The sequence below is a fragment of the Eretmochelys imbricata genome, chromosome 21, assembly GCF_965152235.1.
Source record: "Eretmochelys imbricata isolate rEreImb1 chromosome 21, rEreImb1.hap1, whole genome shotgun sequence".
Classification (NCBI taxonomy): Eukaryota; Metazoa; Chordata; order Testudines; family Cheloniidae; genus Eretmochelys; species Eretmochelys imbricata.
In genome coordinates, this window is record NC_135592.1 from 10,369,817 (window position 1) to 10,393,158 (window position 23,342).

The window sequence follows — 23,342 nt, forward strand, 5'->3', positions numbered from 1 at the left end:
ACATACCCGCGCTAGCTCTGATTGAGACAACATGCTAAAAATAAAGGGTAACTGCAGCAGCAGAAGCAGCGGGAGGTTCTAGCCTCCCCAAGTACGATCCCATCTGCAACTACAGGGATGTACTCAGTGCGGCTAGCCCCTCCTGCTGTGGCTACAGTCTATTTTTAGCATGCTAGCTCCATCAGAGCTCGCGCAGGTCTGTCTCCTTGAGCTGGGAATCACACCCCAGACTGAAGTATAGGCAATGCCCTATGACACCTCTTGGGGCACGGATAAGAAGAAAGAGCCCTGCAGTTCAGGAGACAAGACTACACACCAGAGCAAAATAGCCCCTCAGCAGAGCCGGTCAGGAATTTTTTTGACAAAACATTTTCCCATCAGAAAATACTGATTCGTCAATGCTGAAACTCTTCATGGGGAAGAGTCAGTTTCAGCGAATTTCCTGTTTCGAAAAGAGTTGGGGGAAAAAGTTGATGTGAAATTGTTGAAATGTCTGTTTAAGACAATCTTGAAACCAAAGAGAGTTCCATTTTTCCATTTGAAATGACGTCTCCTTTGAAATTTTAAATTAATTTAAAGAAAGAATAAAAAGGCAAAATCGAATCAGAATGTTTCCACTAACCCAATCCAATCTTTTTTTGAATTTTCACTTCACGAAAATTTTCAGGATTTTGACTTTTTGTCCAAATGTGCAAATGAGATTTTTCTGAAATTTCAGTAACTTTCTCAAGGGACAGGAAAACGTTCTCCTGCCCAGATCTCCCCATAATATTGCCAGAGCTACTAGCATTTAAAAAACAGGGGGAAAGATTAAATTGTTGCCTGAAAACCTATTCTTGGCTTCGATGATACAATAATGGCTTCTTTGAATATACCGCCATCCACCCCATGATGCCAAAGTACACAAATAACTTTACAGACCATACAGGGATCATTTCAGCAGGCACTGAATTGCAGCCACCTCTGGGGTGAAAGGCGGCAAAGGCTACAGGCTGAGCTGCTTTCATTAGTCCCCATTCAAAGACCCAACACAGCCCAAGCTGTGAGCCACAGAGGGGAATAATGAGCCCCAAGGCCCAGAACAAGACAAGGGAAAAAGTAAATTGTTTGGCCTATGTTACAAAATTGTGACAACTTCTTCTTTGAAAAGCTCTAGCACCCCCCTGCTTTTGAGGAGGGACTTGCAATTAGACAGGGGAATGGTCTGTGTGTGTCAGCGATGTGCCTTTTGCCATCCATGTGAAAATCAGCCTGATTTGGGCCAAATTATAAACCCTTGGGGGAAAAAATAAGAATGGAAAAAGGAGCAAGAGACCATGTAAAGAAACACAGTATCATGATGCAGACACATAAGGGGGGTTGAAATAATGTAGAACAAGCAACTTCAACCCTGGCATTCCCTACCTTTCGACTGCTTGATTTTGCAAACTTAATAATGTTCTTTTACGTAGAGTTTGTTTGTTCGTTGCGGGATCTAATATACCTTAATGGTGTATCAAGCACAGGATGGGAACCATTCGGCACAATTAGTGGAATTGGTTGGTGTGTCTAGTTTCGGAATTCCCAGTCCCTTTAAGCCAGCTGCCATGTCACCTCTCTTCGACTAGTACAAAACAATGCTCCCTAATGGAAGCTCTAGGGAAGCAGGGATAAAGCTGTTGCCCAGCCTCTTTGCTGGGACCATCTCCACTGACTCCACAGCCAAATGCAAAACCAGTCCAAGGTCTTACTTTTAAGTGCAGGTGATCGGTCCAGTGCCCAATGACTTTGTACTCAGCAGTGGAGTTTTTGATCTGGTATTGGTAGATGTCATAACGGCCAGGTGCATCTCCGTTCTCATTAAACGTCACCGGAGTCCCAGCAATGCCTACAAGACAGGAAAGTTTTAACGTCAGAGCGTAAAACAACATCTGCTCCAATGCTGTGCAGTGTGGCTTATCCATCTAGCGCAGTGTCCGATTCAACTCCTGCTAAAGTCAATGGGATCTTTGCTATTAACTTCAGCAGAGTCCTTAGATCAGAGGTGCTCAAACTATGGTCTGCGGCCCACTGCTCCGTTCAGGTGGTCCGCGGATAGTTCCCTCTAAGGTGCGTGCCTGGGCAGTCACGCCCGAGAGAATGAAGGGCTAACCATCTAATTAGTGGAGCTGCACAGGCGTGGCTCTGCTAATTAGGTGCCTGGACCCTGGAGAAGACGCACCATGTACGGTGAGTTGGCGGCCTTCAGGGGGAATAGAGGGTAGGTGGGAGGGGGCAGTGAGGTGAGAAGAGGGGGTGGGGGAAATTTGGGACGTACAGGGCTGTGGTGGCCAGAGAAAGAGGCGACTTTCTTCAGCTCCAAGGCTGTGGCTGTCGGGGAGAGACCCCCTCCTTCCCAGCCCCAGCTTGGGGCTGCCGCGGCGAGGGAGAAAGGGCACATCCATCGCATTAGAAAGGTAAGACTACGGATATTAAAATATGAGTTGTGTGCTTTTATTTGTAGAACAAAAAAACTTTAATTATTATTTAGGTTTTTTTTTTTATATAGTGCTTTTATCCAAAGCACTTTACAATAGTTAGTTAACGGTACAAACAACATTTGGAAAGATCAGTAAGTGGTCCACCGAGACCCTCCGCAATTTTCAAGTGGTCCGCGGAAAAACAAAGTTTGAGAACCACTGCCTTAGATTATTTTCTTCTTCCATGGTCTCTTCCCAGTGTCATGCATTCTGGTGACATTTGATAAATACCATTTAAAAAATAAACCAGCCTTGCAAACCTGCCAGGACAATTTACCAGCCTGTAGAGACAGAGGACAAACAGATACTTAGCTATTTGGTTACCATTAATTCAGTAGTCAGACAATAATACATTTGCCTTCTAAACAAAGAGCACACCTGTCCCAATTTTTATTATTAACATTTGGCTAGAAATGCCTGGTCTGATAAATATGTGTAAACAGAAGTTTCACTCCATTTAATAAAATCACAGAAACAACACATCCTGGGAAGTATAAAGGGGCTCCCTCTTCAAATTGCCAACATCCTTTTAAACAGAGAGATTTGATGATTATATTACTGCAGAAGGTTTCCCTAAACAAAAGCTCACTGTTGTACTGATGAGCGTAGAACTGTAGAAATGCAGGGCTGGAAGGGACCTCGAGAAGTCATCAAGTCCAGCCCCCTGCACTGAGGCTGGAACAAGTAAACCTAGAGCCTCCCTGACAGGGGTTTATCCAACCTGTTTTTAAAAGCCTCCAGTGACGGGGAATCCACCACCTCCCTTGGAAGCCTGTTCCAGAGCTTAACTACCCTGATAGTAAGTTTTTTCCTAATATCTAACCTAAGCCTCCCTTGCTGCAGAATAAGCCCATTACTGCTTGTCCTGGAGAACAATTGATCACCATCCTCTTTGTAACAGTCATTAGCATATTTGAAGACTTACCAGGTCCCCCCCGCCTCCCTCTTCTTTTTTCAAAACTAACCACGCCCAGTTGTTTTTTTTAAACCTTTCCTCACAGGTCAGGTTTTCTAAATCTTGTAGCATTTTTGTTGTTCTCCTCTGGACTCACTCCCATTTCTCCACATCTCTCCTAAAGCACGGTACCTGGAGCTGAACACAGCATTCCAGCAGTGGCCTCATCCATGCCAAGGAAAGAGGAACAGTGACCTCCCGTGTCTTACTTCCGACACCGATCGTTTCATCTCTGATACTTACCCGCAAGGATTTGTAAACTTGTTTAAATGTCCAAAATAAACAAACAGATAAAAAACAAATCCACTTGTACATGCAGATGAAGATCATGAAAAAACAAAAAGGCATGGAGTCAGATCCTCAGCTGGTATATGTCAGGTTTCAGAGTAGCAGCCGTGTTAGTCTGTATTCGCAAAAAGAAAAGGAGGACTTGTGGCACCTTAGAGACTAACCAATTTATTTGCGCATAAGCTTTCGTGAGCTACATCAGATGAAGTGAGCTGTAGCTCACGAAAGCTCATGCTCAAATAAATTGGTTAGTCTCTAGGGTGCCACAAGTCCTCCTTTTCTTTTTGGTATATGTCAGTGCAGCTCCTTTCAGCAACTGGCCTCCTCACCTGGCAACAACTACTTAATTGCCCTTGGCCAGCGGGTGATTAGAATTTGGCAAGGCTGAAATTAATTAACAAATATCACTTCATCAGTGCCTAGATACTGCAGGGAGGGGGGTTGTTAGAAATTCCTTGGGCCTGATATGGAAGGCTGTTGACCCGGCAATGGCAGAACCATTTGGACAGGCTCTGGGGCTGGTATCCCCCAGCCTTGCACCTTGTGCAATCACTCTTAGGCGCTAACTCAGCAAGGCATTTAAACAACATGCGTAAGTCCATCCCTCTTCAGCAAAACATGGCACGTCACTATTAGGAAGTGCTGAAGACTCATGGCCAGTGGGACAGGCGCATCAGCGTAGGTGCTTTGCCCAGTCAGGACGGCCTGTTGAATTGCAGCCTTAAGCCCCCATAGAACACCTCCAGATCAGAATTCTCCACCTCACGCCGGTGGTAGAATTTCACACCCCCTTTGCACAAGTGCAAATGGTTCTAAAAGGTGCCAAGCAGGGAGGCAAGCTGAGACGTTATGACAGAGAGAGGGGAGAGAGAAATGAGACTACAAAGTTATGTTGGCTTAACGACATCGCTCGGGGCTGTGAAAAACGTCATGCCCTGTGCAATCTAACTAAGCCAACCTATGGTCCAGTGTAGACACCGCTAGGTCAACAGAAGAATTCTTCTTTCCACCTACCTACTGCCTCCCGGAGAGGTGGATTTACTACAACGATGGAAAAATCCTTCCATCGCTGCAAATAGTGTCTACGTTCCAGTGCTGCAGCTGTCCTGCTGTAGCATTTCTGGCGTAGACACATCCAGAGAGAGAAGGACTAGAGTAGATGCCAGAAGAACTAATTCACTCCCATGTGGAAATCAGCCGGCTTTTCCTCACCTGTGTCATTTATCCGATCAAATCGCATTATCCGTGTAAAGCAGATTGCAAAGGGCACTCTGCAAGGCTCCCTCCCCACCCGCGAGCAGCCTGCACGGTCTCACACCATCTCCGGATGTCTGGGAGTCTCTTTCCTAAAGCACTGAATAATAAATCCATACACAGTGTCAGTGTATTGTGATGCTATATCATTCATTCAGCAGGAGTGGTGATCTCCTCTCAACATTCAGCTACGGAGCTTGCCGAGGAAAAAACAACAACACGGCATCTCTCTCATTTAGATACAGGCTGGGCGAAAAGGGACTTCATGAAATGGAGGGGCTGGAAGCAGTGGCTACAAGCAGGCTTAGCCCAGACAGATGCTGTGCATAATTTTTCTGCACAGTTCTGCTGGTACACCTCAATCTTGACCCACAGCCTCCCTCGCTATTCCAGCCACAGGCTTCCCGCTGCAAGCACTTAATCCTGATCTGCCGTTCTCCTGCTACTCCAGTCCTGGACCTCACACAGTTCTGCCAACTATATTTGAAGAGACAGAGACAGTGCGGGCAACCGACCGACCCATCCCTACCCCTGCTCCCTGAACACCCCATGCTATCTGATTCCTGAGGCTGGGGCTCTGCTCAACACAGGCTGCCAGGCAGGCACCACGCCTCGTGATGCAGGCCGACAAGGAGCAGAGATTAGTCCTTAGGCTCCTGTAACTCGAGGCAGCCTTTGAATCCAGGCACCTGGGGCTGCACTAACCCACTGCACTACTGAGCCCTTCAGATAAAGAAGCAGGGTTTGATTCAGACTTGGACTGAACATGGGGATCTCCATTAGGGTCAGTGGCCCACAGAGCGAGGCAGAGGAGGGTGGAAGAAATATGATGGCTTGCCTTACTGACTGTCATGTTGGCAGCCCACTCTGCACTGGGCATGCCGGCAGGGCGGACACCCTCCGTTTGCAAATGGCAGCTCAGCTGCCATGCCCTCCCCTCCCCACAGCTCATTACGCTTGAAGTACAGACAGAGTGATTGGCTTTGACATTTCCTGCCACTCATGTGCAGCGGGGATTGCCCGAGCTTGGCACTCAGGGACGTAGTCCGGGAGGGAGAGTGGGTGGGAGCCAGGACGCAATACAAACAGTTCAAAACAGTAGCGGCCAATGCTCAACCTGGGATCCACACCAGCTGCTTGCGGCACAGAAACATTTCCCGCAGCACACAGGGGATGGCTGCTGGAAGTGGGAGTTTTGCTGCCTGTGGCTTTGCCACATTTAAAAAAAAAATTTGCTTTCAAGTAAAATCAAATGAACTGTGCAAATAAATACGAACACAAGAAGAGAACAGAAAATCAGGCAAGAGGGGAAGAAGGAAAAATAAATAAGGAAGACAGATTGCAGAGGAGATTGCAGGGGAGAGATAAATAGAAGTAATAAGAAGGAAGGGACAGAAAATGTTTATTAAAGAGATATAGTACAGGGAAGAGATGAGTTTCCAGAGGAGATCTGAAGGAAGACAAAGCTGTAGCAGAATGAATCAGACGAGGAGCTCATTTCAACAAAGGGGGAGAGGAAAGAGAGAGAAGGAATGGAAGTAGAACAAGGAACAGAAGCTAACAAAGGAAGGGTGGGGCTGTGTTAAGGCTTGAAGCTAGCACTGTAAAGGATCCAGGTTCGATTCCTGCTGCTGACTCCCTGTGTGACCTTGGAAAAAAAATCACCAGAGTTTTCAGGAAGGGTCAACTCCTATTTCGCTCCTTGGATAAGTGGCCAGTGATGGAATTATTGAAAGCTGCTATGTGACTCACGAGCACAAGTTTCATTGACTTCCTGGGTGCTCCTATGTCACTCTGATGTTCTTTAAAATTCCTAGCTTTAATTTTCAGAAGCACTCAGCAGTTTGGGTGCTGAGCTCTTTTGAAAATCTGCTTCTTAATCACTCTGTGCCTCAGCTCCTTCTGTATAACATGGGAACAATAATAAAACCATGGAGCCTATTTAGATTGTAGGCTCCCTAGGGCAGGGTCTGTCTCTCACTAGGTGTATGTGTATCTCAGCTGGGGCTTCTAGTTCCTGCCATAATACACATAATAAATAGAAAGTCCAGGCCGGGAGCAGAAGAGACCTGGTTCCACTTTCATTCACAGCCCTGTAGATCTAGAGTAACTCCAGTAACTTTAGCAGAGTCATTCTCCAGTCACTCAGAGCATAAATTGGTCCCTGTTCCTCTCTTACCGCCCCCACTTTCCCCACCATGTTGAAGGCCAGACAGCCTGACCCTCTGCGGACAGACAGACCTGAGAAGTTGACGTTGCGGATGTACTTGAGCAGCTCCACGCCGTCCACCGGGTCCATTCTGGGGCAAAGGCCGACCTTGCCGGGACACAGACTCTTGTGCATGTTGTGCAGGGCATGACCCATGGCGTACACGGCATCAATGACGAACTGCACCTTCCCCTCCTGCTCATATGAGGAGTCTTGGCCGATCCGCTCGCGGTCTGCAAACACACAATGCGGGGCCATAGCAGCACCAGCTCACTCGTCGCTCCCCTCAACCAATCCCACCACAGCCACCACACTTCCCAAGGTTCCTCCCACTGGGATTGGCGGAGCTGGGAGCTGCCAATGGCCTCCCCCATTTCCTAGAGTCGTTACTGCAAGGAAAGACTGAACTCAGGTCCAAGGGAGTTTCCCCAGAGCCAGCATATGTTCTCTAGTCCCTATGGTACCAAGTATCTGGGATGGGGATGGTATTACAGTATCTGGGAGCTCACTACAAACATTTATTGCTGCTAGAAGAAGCTGGCCCTTCTGCCTTACACCATTCCCGATACAGCCATGCTTGCGGGGTCTAGTAATGTAGAAAGGCTCTGATTTTAAGGGTGGCTCCCATTAAGTTCAGTCAGAGGCGCAGGTGCTCAGATGTTCTGAAAACCAGGCCAAATAATAAAGGGGCAGGAAGGACGGCCTTGCGGTTCAAAGCAGTGGACTCATGCAATCTACTCCCAGCTCTGCCTCGGACCTGCTGTGACACCTTAGACCAGTCACCAGGGGCCTGCTTTTTTCCAAGCAAATGATGTCTTGCAAATCCCATGACAGCGACTATAGCTGGAGCTGTGGGTTCCCCACATCTCTGAGAATCTGCCCCTTTAATCTTTCTCTGCGCCCCAATTCCACAACTGCAAAACAGTCATTTCTTTGTCTGCCTTGTTTATTTCGATCATAAGCTCAAAGGAGCCTCATCATACCAGGCATATGTAGAGCACCGAGCACAACTGTTACAGATAATAACAGATAAGTCCTATCTAAATTCCTAGCTACAACTATTACTCTGATTCGAATACTCCCAAATACTGAGGTATATGTAATTCTGATCTGAAGTTTATACTATGAGCACATCTCCAACACTAACATATATTTCTCTGGCTGTAGCTGTGAGCTGCTAGATATCTATTGTGCAGAAATTCCCCTAGGATGCATAGCAGTGTCATTGAATCACTTATAGTTGTTTCGCACTTCCATCTTAAACACTGATCTCTACTCTAAACCCCATAAAATTCTTCAGCTAGTTAGAACTCATCTTTCCCAGCCAGGAAGTTTATGGTACATAAACTTTACATGGTAAACAGCGTCAGGCTGAAAACATAGTCCAAGCAAGCCGCAAACTCTTCATGCAACTTGAATGAGGCTGCAGTAGACAGTTCTGAAGCTGCGGCAAACTACAGCCAGTATCCAAAGCCCGAAGTCAGGTACCCATGGCTGGAGTGGAAAGATGTCATCTCACTGCACTGCAAGCACTGCCTCAGGGAGATACCTCCTCCAGCTCTGCCAAACTTCCCAGTACTGCGATAAACATTTTCAGGAAGTCCCACCTTCTGGAGGCAGGACTGCCAGGAGCATTAGAATAACCTGGCATCGCTTCTGCAAGCCATTAAAAGTGCAGAGCTGGTCACAGTTCCTTCCTAGTCAGTGTGATCACCATTATACGGGAGCCCTGAAATACTTAACTGGGAGGCAGGTAATGTGTTGCCAAGAGCTTATTTGGTACCACTAGACACGGCTGGAAAATTTCAAGTTTTCAGTGAAAAAAAATCAAAACCTGAAATGCTTCAGTTCAAAAGCAAAATATTTCAGCTCTGAAATGCCACCATGGTGCCTGATGGGAGTTGTAGTTCATGTGCCTCTATAGGCCGGGCTCCCGGGTTGGACTACATCTCCCATGATGAATACTGGCTCACCCTCCCCCCCATGAATGGAGGTGCTGCCCCAGTGCATCTTGGGAGATGAAGTCCAATGGGAGAACATGGCTCATGAGGCAACTGAATGACAGCTTCCAGGAGGCACCGCGGTGGTGTTTCAGAATCAAATTAGTTTCATTTTCAGCCAAAACCGCTTCCCGCTTTCAGATGTTCTGTTTTTAGACCAAAAACGGAAATATCCCAGAGGAGGCAGATGCAGTTCATGTAAAATTCCATTTTGTTGAAATCCCCATTTTCTGTCAAAAAGCAGCTTAGATAGAACATTTCTGGCCAGCCCCGAGCAGAAGGCTGGATCCCTGATTGCCCATGGAGAGTCACAGCGCTCTCACTTCACGATGGGAAGATGCTCCCTGTACGCCTCTCCCTGGGGAGCTCAGGACTGTGGCTAGCTGCTAAATTCAGACCCCGTCCTGAGCTTCTCCTCCACTCCACCCCTGGGCCTGGCCTATGGAGTGTTTTATTTCCACCACACTAGAGCTGTCTGCAGTTGGCACTGTGCCACACTGTCCCTGGCATCCCCAAGTTCACATACCCCAGTCACAGCTTGAGCTACAGCTTATGCAAATATCATCCATCCTCCAGCATGCTGTGCTCATCAATCTCACCATCAGCTGTGACAGTATCGGTCTCTTGGGAGCTATCCGCAGTGTGAAAGGACGGTCTGCGCAACATCCATCCCTAGCCACGCATCCTCTACCATGCTCTCCCCATCTCCCTCCCCATCCCCATCCCCCTTGAACTCTCCTCCCCTCCTGCTCTCCCAGGCGCTGACCCACAGATTGATTCCCCACCTCCCTAGCCAGCCCTCGATGGTGGAATCGTTCAAGTGTGCGGTAATTACCAGCGACAGCTGCCTGCCTCTCCCTGTCATAACTGCTCCTAATGGGACTTGAAACATGTTAATCATTTAGCGAAAGACACCGATTAATGTAACATGCTGTTAATTAGAGCTAAGAAAGAGTCCCCCGGGGTGTGGCGCTGTGGCAGTGGGTGTCCGAGAGGGGTTTTCCCGCTACTCCGGCATCACAACCAATAACAGAACCCTCCAGATGCCCAGCTGAGTGACACCTAGCACAGGGGACTAACGTCATGGGAGCTCGGCAAAGCAGATGGGGGCTTTAACACAGGGCAAGGAGTGGGCTTTGTGAAGTGAGGGCCTGTGGGGAACCATCTGAGGGGGCATTCAGCTACCAGGCATGGTAGGAATGGTACTAGGGAGACACTGGGTGGGGACAGCGTGGGGGTGAATTTTGGGGGTGTGGTGCACTGGATTGTACATGTCAGCAGTTCCTTCCAGGGGGGCCGATTCCAGGCCGGGCCTTAGGGAGACCTTGTGTGATAACTCCAGGCTGGGAGCTAGAGAGCCAGAGAGAACCACAGGGTCTGTCCGAGTCCAGCCACCCGAGTCAAGAATCCCCTTTATATTCACTACGTCTGTTCTCTACCACTGGGGGGCGCGAGGAATTAGGCTACATGTGGCAGTCCCTGCACAAGGGAAAAATGTCCCCAGGCCACTCAATACCCAACCCAGCGAGGTACATGCCTCAGGAGATTGCAGCGGTAGGTTAAGATTTGCAGCCAAAGGTTCAGAAGCCTCCAGTGCCTGAGATGTGCTTCCGTCACCCTCCAAGCCATGGTGTAGCTGTGGGTGATGAAGGGTCTCTGCTCCTCCCCATTTCTGAGCAGCTGCCCAAAGGGGCAGCGTGCTGTGGTGAGGAAGAAGCTGCAAAGCACTATGAGGAATCCCTCCTGCACTGCCTACTGGATTTCCCACTCCACTCTGTCTTCCCTACCCCACCCCGTTGTGCGAGGAACCAGGCCAAAAGCCCCCAAGATGTGCCAGGCGGGAGCCCCAGTGATTCTAGCCACAGCTAAGCCATGGGGCAATGCCAGATTTGATTTCCCCATATGCAGGCCTGGAAGGGAGTCCCCTAGAGAGGCAATGGCTAAAAGCCTCCAGGTTTGGTTACACAACCCCAAGCCTAGAGACACTGCATGAGAAGTCATGACCCTTTCGGGTAGGAGTGGGCCTGAGCAGAGAAGCAACTCTTCGGGTCTGATCGGGTGGGGGAATCTATGGTTACAGGTCAGGCCTATATCTCTTTTCAAGCAGGGCTGGTTTGGAATCAAGTTTCCGCAGCATTCACATGGCTCGTACAGAGCCCCTGGGGGAAAACGCACCTAAAATTGGAAGTTATCTGCTCTTCTGAACCTGCAACGCAAAGAAAATTCAGGGCAGGCCCAAGAGGGATGGGAACTGAAGTGAAACGTCCCCTCTGCCCTCGCAAAGCAAAACGGACGAGGCACTGGGTTCAAAGCCAGTCCATCCAGTTGGTTCTGTGAGCCACCACCTCACTGCCAGGCTTCGCGCACATCAAAGCCCTGGGAGGAAGGGAACCTGAAGAGCGTAAGCGGCACAAAGGCTCCTGCAGGTGGTTATGTCCCCCCAGGCAGCGAGCCCCGGAAGAGCCGAGGAGAAAAGGAACACTGAGAAAGGAACCCTGCTTGTTTAATCTGCAGAAGAAAAGAGTGGTTGGGGGTGGGATTTGATAGCAGCCTTCAACTACCCAAAGAGGATGGAGCTCAGCTGTTCTCAGTAGTGGCAGAGGACAGGACAAGGAGTAGTGGTCTCAAGTTGCAGTGGGGGAGCTCTAGGTTGGGTATTAGGAAACACTATTTCACTAGGAGGGTGGTGAAGGACTGGAATGGGTTACCTAGGGAGGTGGTGGAATCTCCATCCTTAAAAACCTCTACAGGCCTGGCTTGACAAAGCCCTGGCTGGGATGATTTAGTTGGGGTTGGCCCTGCGTTGAGCAGGGGGTGGGACTAGATGGCCTCCTGAGGTCCCTTCCAACCCTAATCTTCCATGAAACATGAGCCTCCCTGTGCAGAGTTGGAAGCTGGCGCAGCATATGATTAAAAGGCACCTGTCCCATGCCGAGACCGGCTGGCCCGGGTCCTCACTGTGGTTCAGGCCATGATGCTCTCGCCTCACGTCTGTTCTCCCTGCCTCCCTCTTGGCATGTCTGAGGCGAGTGGAGACAGCACAGCGTGTCTGAGGGCCAAGCCACACCTGAGCTGCAGCCAGGGACATAAGGGGATGACTGGGTTTGGTCGTCTGAGGAGGTTGAGACAAAGGTAGCAGAGAGAGAGATAAGGGAGTGCTGCAGTGAGATTCTGTCTTACAACTGGGAGCAGTGCTGACGTGCACCCTGTAAGTGCTCTCCCACCCCCTTCCAGCAGGGGCACCACGTGTGCTCCCCAGGTAGACCGTGTTTGTGCTGGGCGTGCCCCCTGCCCAGGCTGGGTGGGGACTCGCGCTGGAGGAACAGGAGAGAGCAATAAGAAGGAGAAGCTTCGGAAGAGAGAAGGAGATGGAGACTCAATCTCAGGCTCGCACAATCGCCCAGTGGCCCGTTCATCAGCTGGATTTGAACCTGGGACACTCCTCACCAAAGGACAAGCCTGGGTCACTTGAGCTAGAGGAGTAACTTTGTTAGCTGGTAAGAGTAGTAGGCTGTTGTACTCTGTGTGACCAGCCACCAGAGGGAAAGGCACAGCGTGGAAGCATGCTCCTCTTGCTTGGAACCAGAATCCCCTCTGTGCAGCTGAGCCAAGGCCATCATCTTTGCAACAAAGCCCAAATCAGCTGTGCTTTAACTGTTCGGCTACCAAAGTTCTGATCATAAATGAAACAAAGGGGCCAGTCCTCAGCCACCTTCCCAGCGTGCTTGAACCCAGAACCTCCTCTCTTTCTGCCTTAGCCTATTCCCCTTCCCCACAAGGATGTCTTTCTCTAGGACATCATGCACTGCACTGGATGCCACCCGCCTCACTGCCCATGGCGGCCGGCCAGTCAGGACCATTTGTTATAGGATGCTGCGATTCTAGGTCTTCTGACTGCTCACAGAGCCCCCCACGCATGACTGTTGGGAGAAAAGCCAGCAGCAGGGGAGCCGCATTTGGTTACTTGCAGCTGCCTACGGGACTCCTCGCACCACTTCAGACAGTGCAGACAATGGAGGACACCAGGGTACTATACCTGCAGGCTGAGCCACATAGAATCACAGAAATGTAGGACTACATGCTTTCTGAGTAGCTAGACCTTGGGGCACACAGCATAACTCATGGTTCCCATGGGAGGTCTCCTTGAGGACTGAGGTCTCAATGCATCCTGTTTAGGTCCCACCAATGGGTAGTCCTAGGGATTGCCTCCCTTTATTCACACCTTTCCTCCCTCATCTCTCCCACCCTGCGATACCCCTCCCCCATCATTGCTCCTGAACCATCTACGCTCTCTAAGTTTCCCACTCCTCTGGAGCCAGGGCAGAGGTTTCTGTTCTGCTTTTCTCTGTACATAAATAGCCACCATAATACCTCCAATATCTGTGAGGCTCCATTGAGATTAAAGGGCCAGAAGCCAGGAAGAGCAGAAGTGAGAGAGAGCATGGTGTGCGCATCCCTGGGGGTAACATGCAGCATCACTTCCACCACACACAATAGCAGCTGCCTGCCTGGGCAAGCAGAAGGGAAGAGAGAGTCATAAGAGTGATGTGAGCCAGTGTCCCCCTTTTTCGTGCCTCTCTCTCCACCTTCACTTCGGAATGAGAGCACGGACGCATTCAGCAACCCCCATGCCGGGCGAACCAAGCGCTGAAACAAATGGATACGAATGGGCCAACGAGAAAAGACTGCATCAAGGAGGTAAACTTATAGCCCATTCTTTGAAGTTATCCATATGCTCGTGGAGTACATGGAGACTACTCATATGAAACCCATCAAGTTATCCTTTCTTCCACGCTATTGACAAGGGCTATTAATCTTCTCCCTCAGCATAGGGCCCTTCCATGCATTCATCTCTCAGCAGGCAGACAAGCCACTCTATCTTGCCAAGTTAATTACCCATTTAAAAAAAGGGTGTAATAGACTTTACTCCAAAGGTAAGCACCAGGGGTTGCTCCCCCAGCGCCTGGCTATGTGGGGCTGCCATCTTCCAGCCAATGCGTGTTACACCACCACAGGACACCACGCATGTCATATGCTCATTGTCCATCTGTAGAATGGGGATAAGAACTCAGCCTTGGCTTTTTAGATGACAAACTCTTGTGTGCAAGAACTATGTGAGTACGGTGCCTAGGACAATGAAGTCCTGGTCTGAACAGGGGCCTTGTGCACTCGTGAAAGGCTCTGGATCCCGTTACAAATCACCCATGCTGTTCACTTTCCTAGCACTAACTGGCCCACTTGTTGGCAGCCTGAGCACAGAGCACAAGGACTAAATTCCCTTCTCATCACTCCAAGGGCTCCCTCTAGTCAAGATTGAACTACATTAGCCAGGTTGCTCTCCTGCTGCTTTCATTGCACCTTGTGCTGGAGATAAGTGGAAGGCTCCAGGACTGTCAACCCAGCACCTTTCATCAGGACTAAAATGTTTTCCAAAAGGAAATGAGGTTACGCGGGGAGAGGAAAATGCAGATCAACGAACAGAGTTTTGCAACGCCATGTTCCAGACAAGAGTACAGTAATTCTCTCTGAAGCTCTCAGTAGATTAGGATAGCGAAGCCAATGTGACCCTGCTGATTATAATAGCAGGGTCGTGCATCGTTCCGCCGGTCTGATAATTAATTTTCAAGTTTGCGATGTGTCTAGCTGGGCACCCCTCCAAGAGCAGCCATAGCTATCTTCTCAGGCGAGGCATGAGAAAGGATTAGCAGCAATTCTGATCACATCCCCAGCACTGGCTTTCTGCTGGAGTTAATCAAAATCACTCCCCATACTTCTCTTGAGAGCTGAAGTGATGGTGCTCCAGACCAATGGCGGCTTCTGTACCACAACCTCTCCTGGCGTGAGTCTCGCCACGGAGAATAATGAATGGTCACGGGACAAGGGGGAGGCATCCACACACTCTGGTCTCTGCTTCTCCTTCAGATGATCCTGTAGGAAATTGGGCAGGAGCAAGGATTGTGGGGAGCTGACATCAATTCCAGTCCTGGCCTCTCCCAGCAGGAGGTGCTGTATGGAATGGGTCAGGCACACTGGCCATGTCGGAGCTCAAAGCTACTCCAGTCCTGGCCTCTCCCAGGCAGAGGCATCCTTTTCCCCTGGCGGAGAGTTTCCCTGTGCAGGGAGAGCGCTTCACTGACTGGGCCAGGTAGCGCAAAGTAGCCTTAGCGGAGCAGGGAGTCCTGCCCTGGCTTTCAGCACCGGTACAGGAAGCAGAATTGGGACTCAGTTTCCCCTTCCTTTTGTGGCTTCCTACGTGCACTAGCAATTCAGCAGGGCACCACAGTAGCTGGCAGCAGTGAGACAATTTCCTAGTGGGAGTCCAGCTTGAGCCTGAATTTCCAGAGCTGCTGAGCCCCTGCCACTCCCACTGACTTCAGGCAGAGTCGCGGGTGCTCAGCACCTCTGCAACCCAGACTCCAGGTACAACAAGTCCTGTACCTAAAACAGTGGAGGCATGAGCAGCCTCTTTAGAAAGCAACTTGCCCGCAGTGACAGACCTAGTGCTGGAGCCCAGATCCCCAGCCAGGGTTCTCTCCACTTCCTCCAAGCCAGCCCCATCCGCCTTCTCCACTTAAGGAACAGGCGCACAGGACAAATCCTCACATATGTTCACCTGACTGATACATGCTGTGGAGGGGAAAAAACAACATCATGCTATCAGCAGGAGACCAGGGAGGAACGAAAACATAAAGGCGAAAGAACATGAAGAAGCTCAGCCCCCAAAAATCCCCCCTCCATCTACATTAATATTCAGCACGCATCCATCAGTAGCCTGATCTGAGCCGCTTCACAGCTGCGTGGAGGATCCCCAGCCCAGTTTCAAGGCAGCATTAACATTCAACCTTGCAAAAGTAAGGTCATTAATTAGCTCTCTAGTGAAACAGCCAGTGGCCTCTGGGAAAACCCTTCTGGCCTGGAGGTGTCTGCTTAGTTGGGGTTCCGAAAACACGCCCTGCCACACGCCCTCCTGTCTCCCCTCAAGATCCCCCATTACTGCCCTTCTTCTGGTCCCCAGTGAGCCCTGCTCCAACCCTCTGCAGGTCTCATTACAACAGCGCCCCACACCACCTCCTTCTGTACTGACGAGCCTGTGAATTATTCAGAGGTACCAGCAGGCAAGGAGCCTCTTTGGCCAGTCTGCGCGGGCCGCACCGCGTGGCAGAGTGAGAGAGGAGCACCAGGAGCCACCACCGGTTCAAAGCCAGAGCACTTGTAGCTCCCGCTTCCATGGGGAATGTGGGGCTGTGGGAGACGGGTCCTGGCTAGAGCCTGGCGAGATGGGAGAGGAGTCTTGGCTGCCACCAGCTAGCAAGGAGAAGGGTCCCAACTAGATGGGAGAAGAGCGCTGGCCTGGTCCCAGCTAGATCCTAGCCAGACTGGAGAGGAGTCTCAGTTTGTGAACGGCTGAGAACCACGGCCTTAGGCGTTCCAAGTGAGCGTAGGCTGTGGGGTGGGTCCCAGGGGGACGAGAGGGGGACTGTATGACAGGATTTCTCTTGCCCTTTAGGGGAGCGGGGGCGTTGCTGGAATGAGTGTGGTGAGAGGCGGGAGGCGACCGCGGGAATCGACGGTTATGCGAAGCAATAAGGGCACTCATCTCCCGTCTCTCTTAGAGGAGGTAAATTCACCAACACATCGCAGTGTGAAGACATCCTAATTGTGTCCTGGGGCACAATGAACCAGACAAGAAGAAGCAGGAGTGACAATTGGGGGAACCAACTTCCAGAGGATTCGCACCCGTCAAAGCAGCTACCGTTACTACGGAGACCGCAGCCTTTGTTTGCGGGTTGTAAACTGTAATTGAAACGAATTTTCAAGGTTGAGATAATCAGAAGCCCCTAAAAAAAAAAAAAAGAAAGAAAAGGAAAAGGAAAAGGGGAAAAAAAGAAAAAAGAGAGAAAGGGAAAGACAAGAGGAAAAGAATTTCATTTCAAAAAGCTGTTCCAATGGACAAAGAAAACTACAAACAACAGGGGGTTGCCATACCTCAGGGGGTCCGGGGTGGGAGGGGGGATGTCATCAGTGTATTTTAACACAGCAATATTTTCCCTTCATGTATCCAATTAGGAAACTTCTCCCCAACTCCTCTCTGTCTGCCTCAGCTGAACATACATTTCCGTCCATATGATGCTCTGATAGTGGAAGGCCCGTCTCCCATTGCACATACCCTGTTTAATGCTTCCCAAGGATGCCTGCCAACACACCAGGGGCTGAATTCTCTACTGGGCAGTTTTTTCAAGGGTTCGGCCATCACAAGCAGGGCCAGCTTTTCCAAATAGCTCCACAGCTCCCATTGGGGCACGGATGGGCAGATATTCTCCAGAGCTCAGTGCCCAATGTGCAAGGCTGGTAGACCAGGTGCCAGCTTTTGCCAAGGGCCTTAGGCCTCAAGTGAACACTCTCAAGAGCATAGCTGGAAACCAGTCTGATTCACCTGTGCGTGAGCATTGCTAAGATAGATATTACAATCGTAACAATGTTTAGTGTTTAGACTTTTGCTTGTAAGTTGCTGCACGCATTAATTTACTTATAATATCTGAATCCCATGCTACAAGGTAATACTTAATCGTCTGTTCTGTAACTGTAAATCCAGTCCAGAAAGAAACATCACTGAGTGCAAAATACTGCTTTGCACCCATGAGGAGGGGTTTTCTCTAGCCCATCAGGAAGGCCTATTGAATCTATTGTAAGCCAAGGACTTTGTTGATTGCTCCCAGCACACCCAGGAAGAGGGGGACGAGCCAACGCGCTTGTCCCATGAGCCTGGATTCTAGAGAGATGGGGACAAACGTCCCTGACCAGAAGGAATTAGGGGCTTTTTATGCCGTTTGAATTCTAAGGGGCAAAGATTCCTAAACCTAAGCAAGAGATCCCAGGGATTAACCTGGGTTAGCCCTGGCATATTTCAGCAGGTCTCTCACTATCTGAAACCTAAGATTGCAACACATTTGTGTGTGTATGGTTACCTGTTTTAACCTTGTAAATCACTCTTCTTAGTTACTAAATCCTTAGTTAGTTTACTATAGGATTGGCTACAATCGTTGTCTTTGATGAGAGATCTAAGGTGCAAATTGACCTGGGGTAAATGACTAGCCCTTTGGGACTGTGAGCAACCTGAATATTTTGTGATCTTTGGTGTTAAGTGACCATATATCCAAGCGTCAAGCTTGCCTCGGTGGCAAGATAGATCAGAGTACCCAAGAGCACTGTCTTTGACCCCATGTTAAGACTGCTATAGTGCCCGAGGAGTTTACATGTGTTACTTGGTTGGTGAAATTTAAGTATAGAACTCACAACCAGTCTGGGGTTTGTGCCCTGCTTCCTAACAGTCTGCCCTGAACCTGGTATTCTCGCTCATGAGACACTCCAGACAACATGACACAGGGCTCTCCTGCACACTTATCTTGGTGCCTAACTGGGAGCTGAGCTCTCTTGAAAATCTGGCCCTAAGCATAATGAACTTTTGGGGACTTGGGTTCCTTGGAGCCATAAGATTCTCACTCTATTGGTTCAGATGGGGAGGGGATTATTTTTTTTTTTTTGCAAGGGAAAGAATATCACTGTGGATGGAGTCTTTTCTGGTTATGGTGATTATGGTTGAAGTAGCTTGCTGACATTCTGACTGTTGTGGCTTGTTATTATGTTTTGATCAGTAGCCTGTTTCCCCGGCTAACCCCTGCCCCGAGACAGATGACAGAAATGTCATTTTCGGCGGCTTGACTGCTGAGACAGACTGGAAAGCTCCTTCTCATATGAACCAGTGCAGCCAAAATCTAATAATTTTAATATCAGACAGAAGTTCAGTCTAATGGTCTGAGCGCAAGGCTGAGAATCAGGACTCCTGGGCTCTATTCTTGGCCAAGTCACTATTGGCCAAGTCACTTTTACAATTATAATTTGTTTCTATTACCATAGCGCATAGAAGCCCCAGTCATGGCCCAGGACCCAGCTGTACTAGGTGCTGTCCAAACACAGAACAAAAAGACAGCCCCTGCCCCAAAGAGCTTACAAATCTGTGCCTCAGTTTCCCTATTCATAAAATGGGTAGAATACATGCTTAACAGGGATGTTGCGAGGCTTCATTCGAATACCTGTACATTGCTTTCATTTCCTCAGAAAGAAGGGGATAGAGAAGAAGCAAAATGTTATTTAGTATGGCCGAGGATCTGCCACGATTTCAATCCCAATTCAGGAAAACACTTCTGTTTGGGAACATGCTTATATGCAAAGTACATGCTTTCGTGCATTAGGGACTTATTCCCCAAGCAAGAGCAGTGAAGTTGGGGTCGATCTGGATTCTGTGGGCCAGCTCCCCAGCTGATGTATATCAGCATCGATCTACTGAAGTCAACAGAGCTACCTGATTTCCACTAGCTGAGAAGCTGGCCCTAGAGCTGTTGGATTTTGATGCAAGAGCAATTGAAACACAGAAGCCTGGAGAGAGTTTCACTGGGAGATTGAGGGTTTGCTCAGACCTAAGGGGAAACCAGGGGCATGAACCCCACACAGAACAACTCCAAAGGAAACATTTTCACAACCCTGGGAAGCAAGACCAGTCAACTCCAGGGATCCAGATTATTTACTGCCAGCTGTAAGCGCTATTATTTCCCCTCTCTGTTTATCTGGTAAACAATCCTTCTGGAGACAATTTATGTGCAGAGGGATTCAGATAATTTAAATATCTGTCCTGGCTCAGGATTTCAGCTGCCTCTGTTGATACTGTGCCCTTAAAATATCACGAGTAATGCTACATTACTATTAAGATTAAGAGATCAGCATCTTGTGGCAACTGACAATGCAGCCAGTGGGTTGCTTCCCGGTGCTGGGGAATTCCCAGAGCCAATATCGCTGATGTGTTCCTTAAGGTCATGCCCAGGTTTTGCATTTCATGAAAGCACAGACACTATACAAATATCAGCATATGCAGACAACACAAGCACCGCTAAGGGGAAGAGACAACAGGAAGGAGAGATGGCGAGATGGAGGAAGGAAAGAAGGGAGATAGAAAGGACGCAGGGCATAGGGGAAAGAGATGGCCCTGCACCACAATTTGTTTCCTTTACCTTTTGCGTTTTGTCATTAACACAGCCTATAAACTCATCAGGGCAAGGTTTGTCTTCTTAAAGCTTGATGCCACTCTACCACCGTGCTTCATGTACGGCATGCTGGGTGAGAACAGGTGAGGATTCCATGTCTATTAAACCAAACCAGATCTGTATTTCTATTTCCAGAGATACTCCACTTGCAGCTTAACATTTCCAGCCATGTGCACACAGACCGACTTCATAAGAACGGCCATACTGGGTCAGACCAATGGTCCATCTAGCCCAGTATCCTGTCTTCCGACTATGGCCAGTGCCAGGTGCCCCAGAGGGAATGAACAGAACAGATAATCATCAAGTGATCCATCCCGTCGCTCATTCCCAGCTTCTGACAAATGGAGGCTAGAGACACCATTCCTGCCAATCCTGGCTAATAGCCATTGATGGACCTATCCTCCATGAATTTATCTAGTTCTTTTTTTAACCCTGTTATGGTTTTGGCCTTCACTACATCCTCTGGCAAGGAGTTCCACAGGTTGACCGTGTGTTGTGTGAAGAAATACTTCCTTTTATTTGTTTTATACCTGCTGCCTATTGATTTCATTTGGTGACCCCTAGTTCTTGTGTTATGAGAAGTAGTAAACAACACTTCCTTATCTACTTTCTCTACACCAGTCATGATTTTATAGACCTCAATCATATCCCCCCTTATATCTCCCCAGACTTCCCGCTGCCTCAACCAAACTCTTCCCCTCTGAAACTCATGTTCCTCTGCTTCCAGGTCCCCCGCAGGCTACAACACAGCACTTGCCACAAAAGGACCTAGATCCCTGCATGGGACCTGTAGGTGCTACTGGAATACAAATAAATAAAAAGGAAAAAGGTCCAGCCAGCGTGTGAGTGGGGGGATTTTCTTAAATGGGGTTCCATGCACATGCCCCAGATGCAGGGGCCTGGTTTCCCAACGCCTTGCACCACATATGGTCATTTCTATCTTTCTGGTTTCCACAGGTGTGAATGACAACATGTGGCATGAGACAAGGATTCAAATGCAGCATCTACTCTGGTGGCTCTGATGCAGCCCGGCCAAGCGTCTCTGACAGGAAATAAGGATACAAGGTTCCTTCTGCAGCCCTTGTCAGGGACGTGCCATATCCCCAAGCATGACGTGGGGCTGAACGTCTGATTTAACGCCACAAACACATCATTGTTCATGGTACCTGGGGAAAGAGACATCACACCCCTGTCAGGTCCCAGGTCGGGGAGGGGAGCAAGGGGAATTTACTACCCAGGGGGTGTGGGGGATGGCCATGGCTTCCCTCCCCAGGAGGCATGCTGCAAGCACCGGGCACTGGAATAGCAGCTGTGCAGAGCCATGGAGATTCGTTACCTTGGACATGTCCACAAAGGGCTTGATCCTAGGGGATACTAAGTACCCTCTGTCCTCACTGAAGCCAAAAGGAGGTGCAAGGGGCTCAGCATGGCTCAGCTCCATTGTTCGTGGCCACAGGACATGTGGGTCCCTGCTGCCTGCTCTCACCACTTGCTTCCTGAGCCAGGAATAGACACCAGGTGTCCTGATGTCCAGTCCGGCACCCTAAACAGTGCCTCTTACCTTGCAACTCTCGCCAGATGAAGGCGCTGTGCAATATTCTTGCCATTTTTAGAACAAGCCCAAACACACAGTGCCTGGAGGAGCACACTTCTGGTGTTTGAGATGACCCTTGCAAACCACCTCGATACACTCGTCATGCACAGACGCAGGCCCCCTGTTCAGACCCAGAGAGCTGAAGGCAGATTCTGTGGTGCAGGCAAAATTGACCCGATAAAAAATAGCTCTGTAGCTGTTCCAGAGAGTGGACCCCGCGAGTCGGGTGAGGCTACATCTCATCTCATTTCACACTTGGCGTCTTTTACGTGACCCTGCTGCCTTTGCAGAGACGTCAAAGTCCTGGGCCTCCCCCGGTTCCTGCCTCCGAGGAGGGAAAGAGATTTCAGTTTTACCAGCTGCATCCAGGCTGATGGGGGGGCATCGCCCGTCCGGGTGCAGACAGAGCAAAACAGAAGTTATTTTGGTAAACGGGGCGCAAACCACATGTTTCTCAATTGAGCCAATTGTCAGGGTCACACATCTAGGAACAAAACCGGTCGGCCATTCTCACATTGTGGGGGACTCTCTCCTGGGAAGCTGAGACTCTGGAAAAGACTTGGGGATAATCAGCTGAACTCGAGCTCCCCATGCGATGCTGTGGCTAAAAGGGTTAATGTGATCCTGGGATGCACAAATGGGGGCATCTTCAGTAGGAGTACGGAGTATTTTACCCCTGCATTTGGTATTGGTGTGACCACTGCTGGGATAGTGCATCCAAACTGGAGACGGCTCAGAGAAGAGCCACAAGACTGATTAAAGGATTAGCAAACCTGCCTTACAGTGCTAGACTCAAGGAGCTCAATCTGTTTATTTTAACAAAGAGAAGGTTAAGGGGTAACTTCATCGCATTCTCTAAGTACCTATGTGGGGAACAGATAGTATAATGGGCTCTTCAGATCTAGCAGAGAAAGATCTAACATGACCCAACCACTGGAAACTGAAGCGAGACAAATTCAGAGTGAAGAAATGTGCACATTTTTAATAGGGAGGTTTAATTAACCATTGGAGCAATGGACCAACGGTTGTGGTGGATCCATCATCAGTGGAGATTTTAAAATCAAGACTGGATGTTTTTCTAAAAGACCTACTCTAGCTCAAACAGAAATTCATTCAGGGAACTCCTATGGCCTGTGCTATAAAGAAGGTCAAACCAGGTGATCACATAGGTCCCTTCTGGCCTATCATCCAGGAATTTAGGAAACCAGACCCTTGGCATAAGAGATGGAACGGAGGTTGGGAGCAGGCCGAGCCGGGGCATTGCAGGTTTTTCTGTAGCACTCCCTACAGCTTGCTCAGCCAAAGCGTGAATGAGTTCAGAAAGGGGACAGGGTGACTGGCCTGAGATAGGACGGGAACGGAAGGAATACGTGGTATTTCAGGGAGTCTCCGAGAGGCATATAAAGACACTCCCACCCAGGAAAAAGAAAGAAAAGCTACTGGTAACT

At 49.2% G+C, this 23,342-nt stretch overlaps 1 protein-coding gene across 1 annotated transcript in view; it reads right to left on the bottom strand.

Moving 5' to 3' along the window:
* Nucleotides 1-23,342, bottom strand: part of GRM4 (glutamate metabotropic receptor 4) — a 167,380-nt gene that overhangs the window by 25,940 nt on the left and 118,098 nt on the right. The window contains exons 6-7 of the mRNA XM_077839576.1: nucleotides 7,237-7,437; nucleotides 1,731-1,867 (exon numbers count right to left, since the gene is read on the bottom strand). Coding sequence (XP_077695702.1) covers nucleotides 1,731-1,867; nucleotides 7,237-7,437 — 338 coding nt within the window. The remainder of the gene's footprint in view (nucleotides 1-1,730; nucleotides 1,868-7,236; nucleotides 7,438-23,342) is intronic.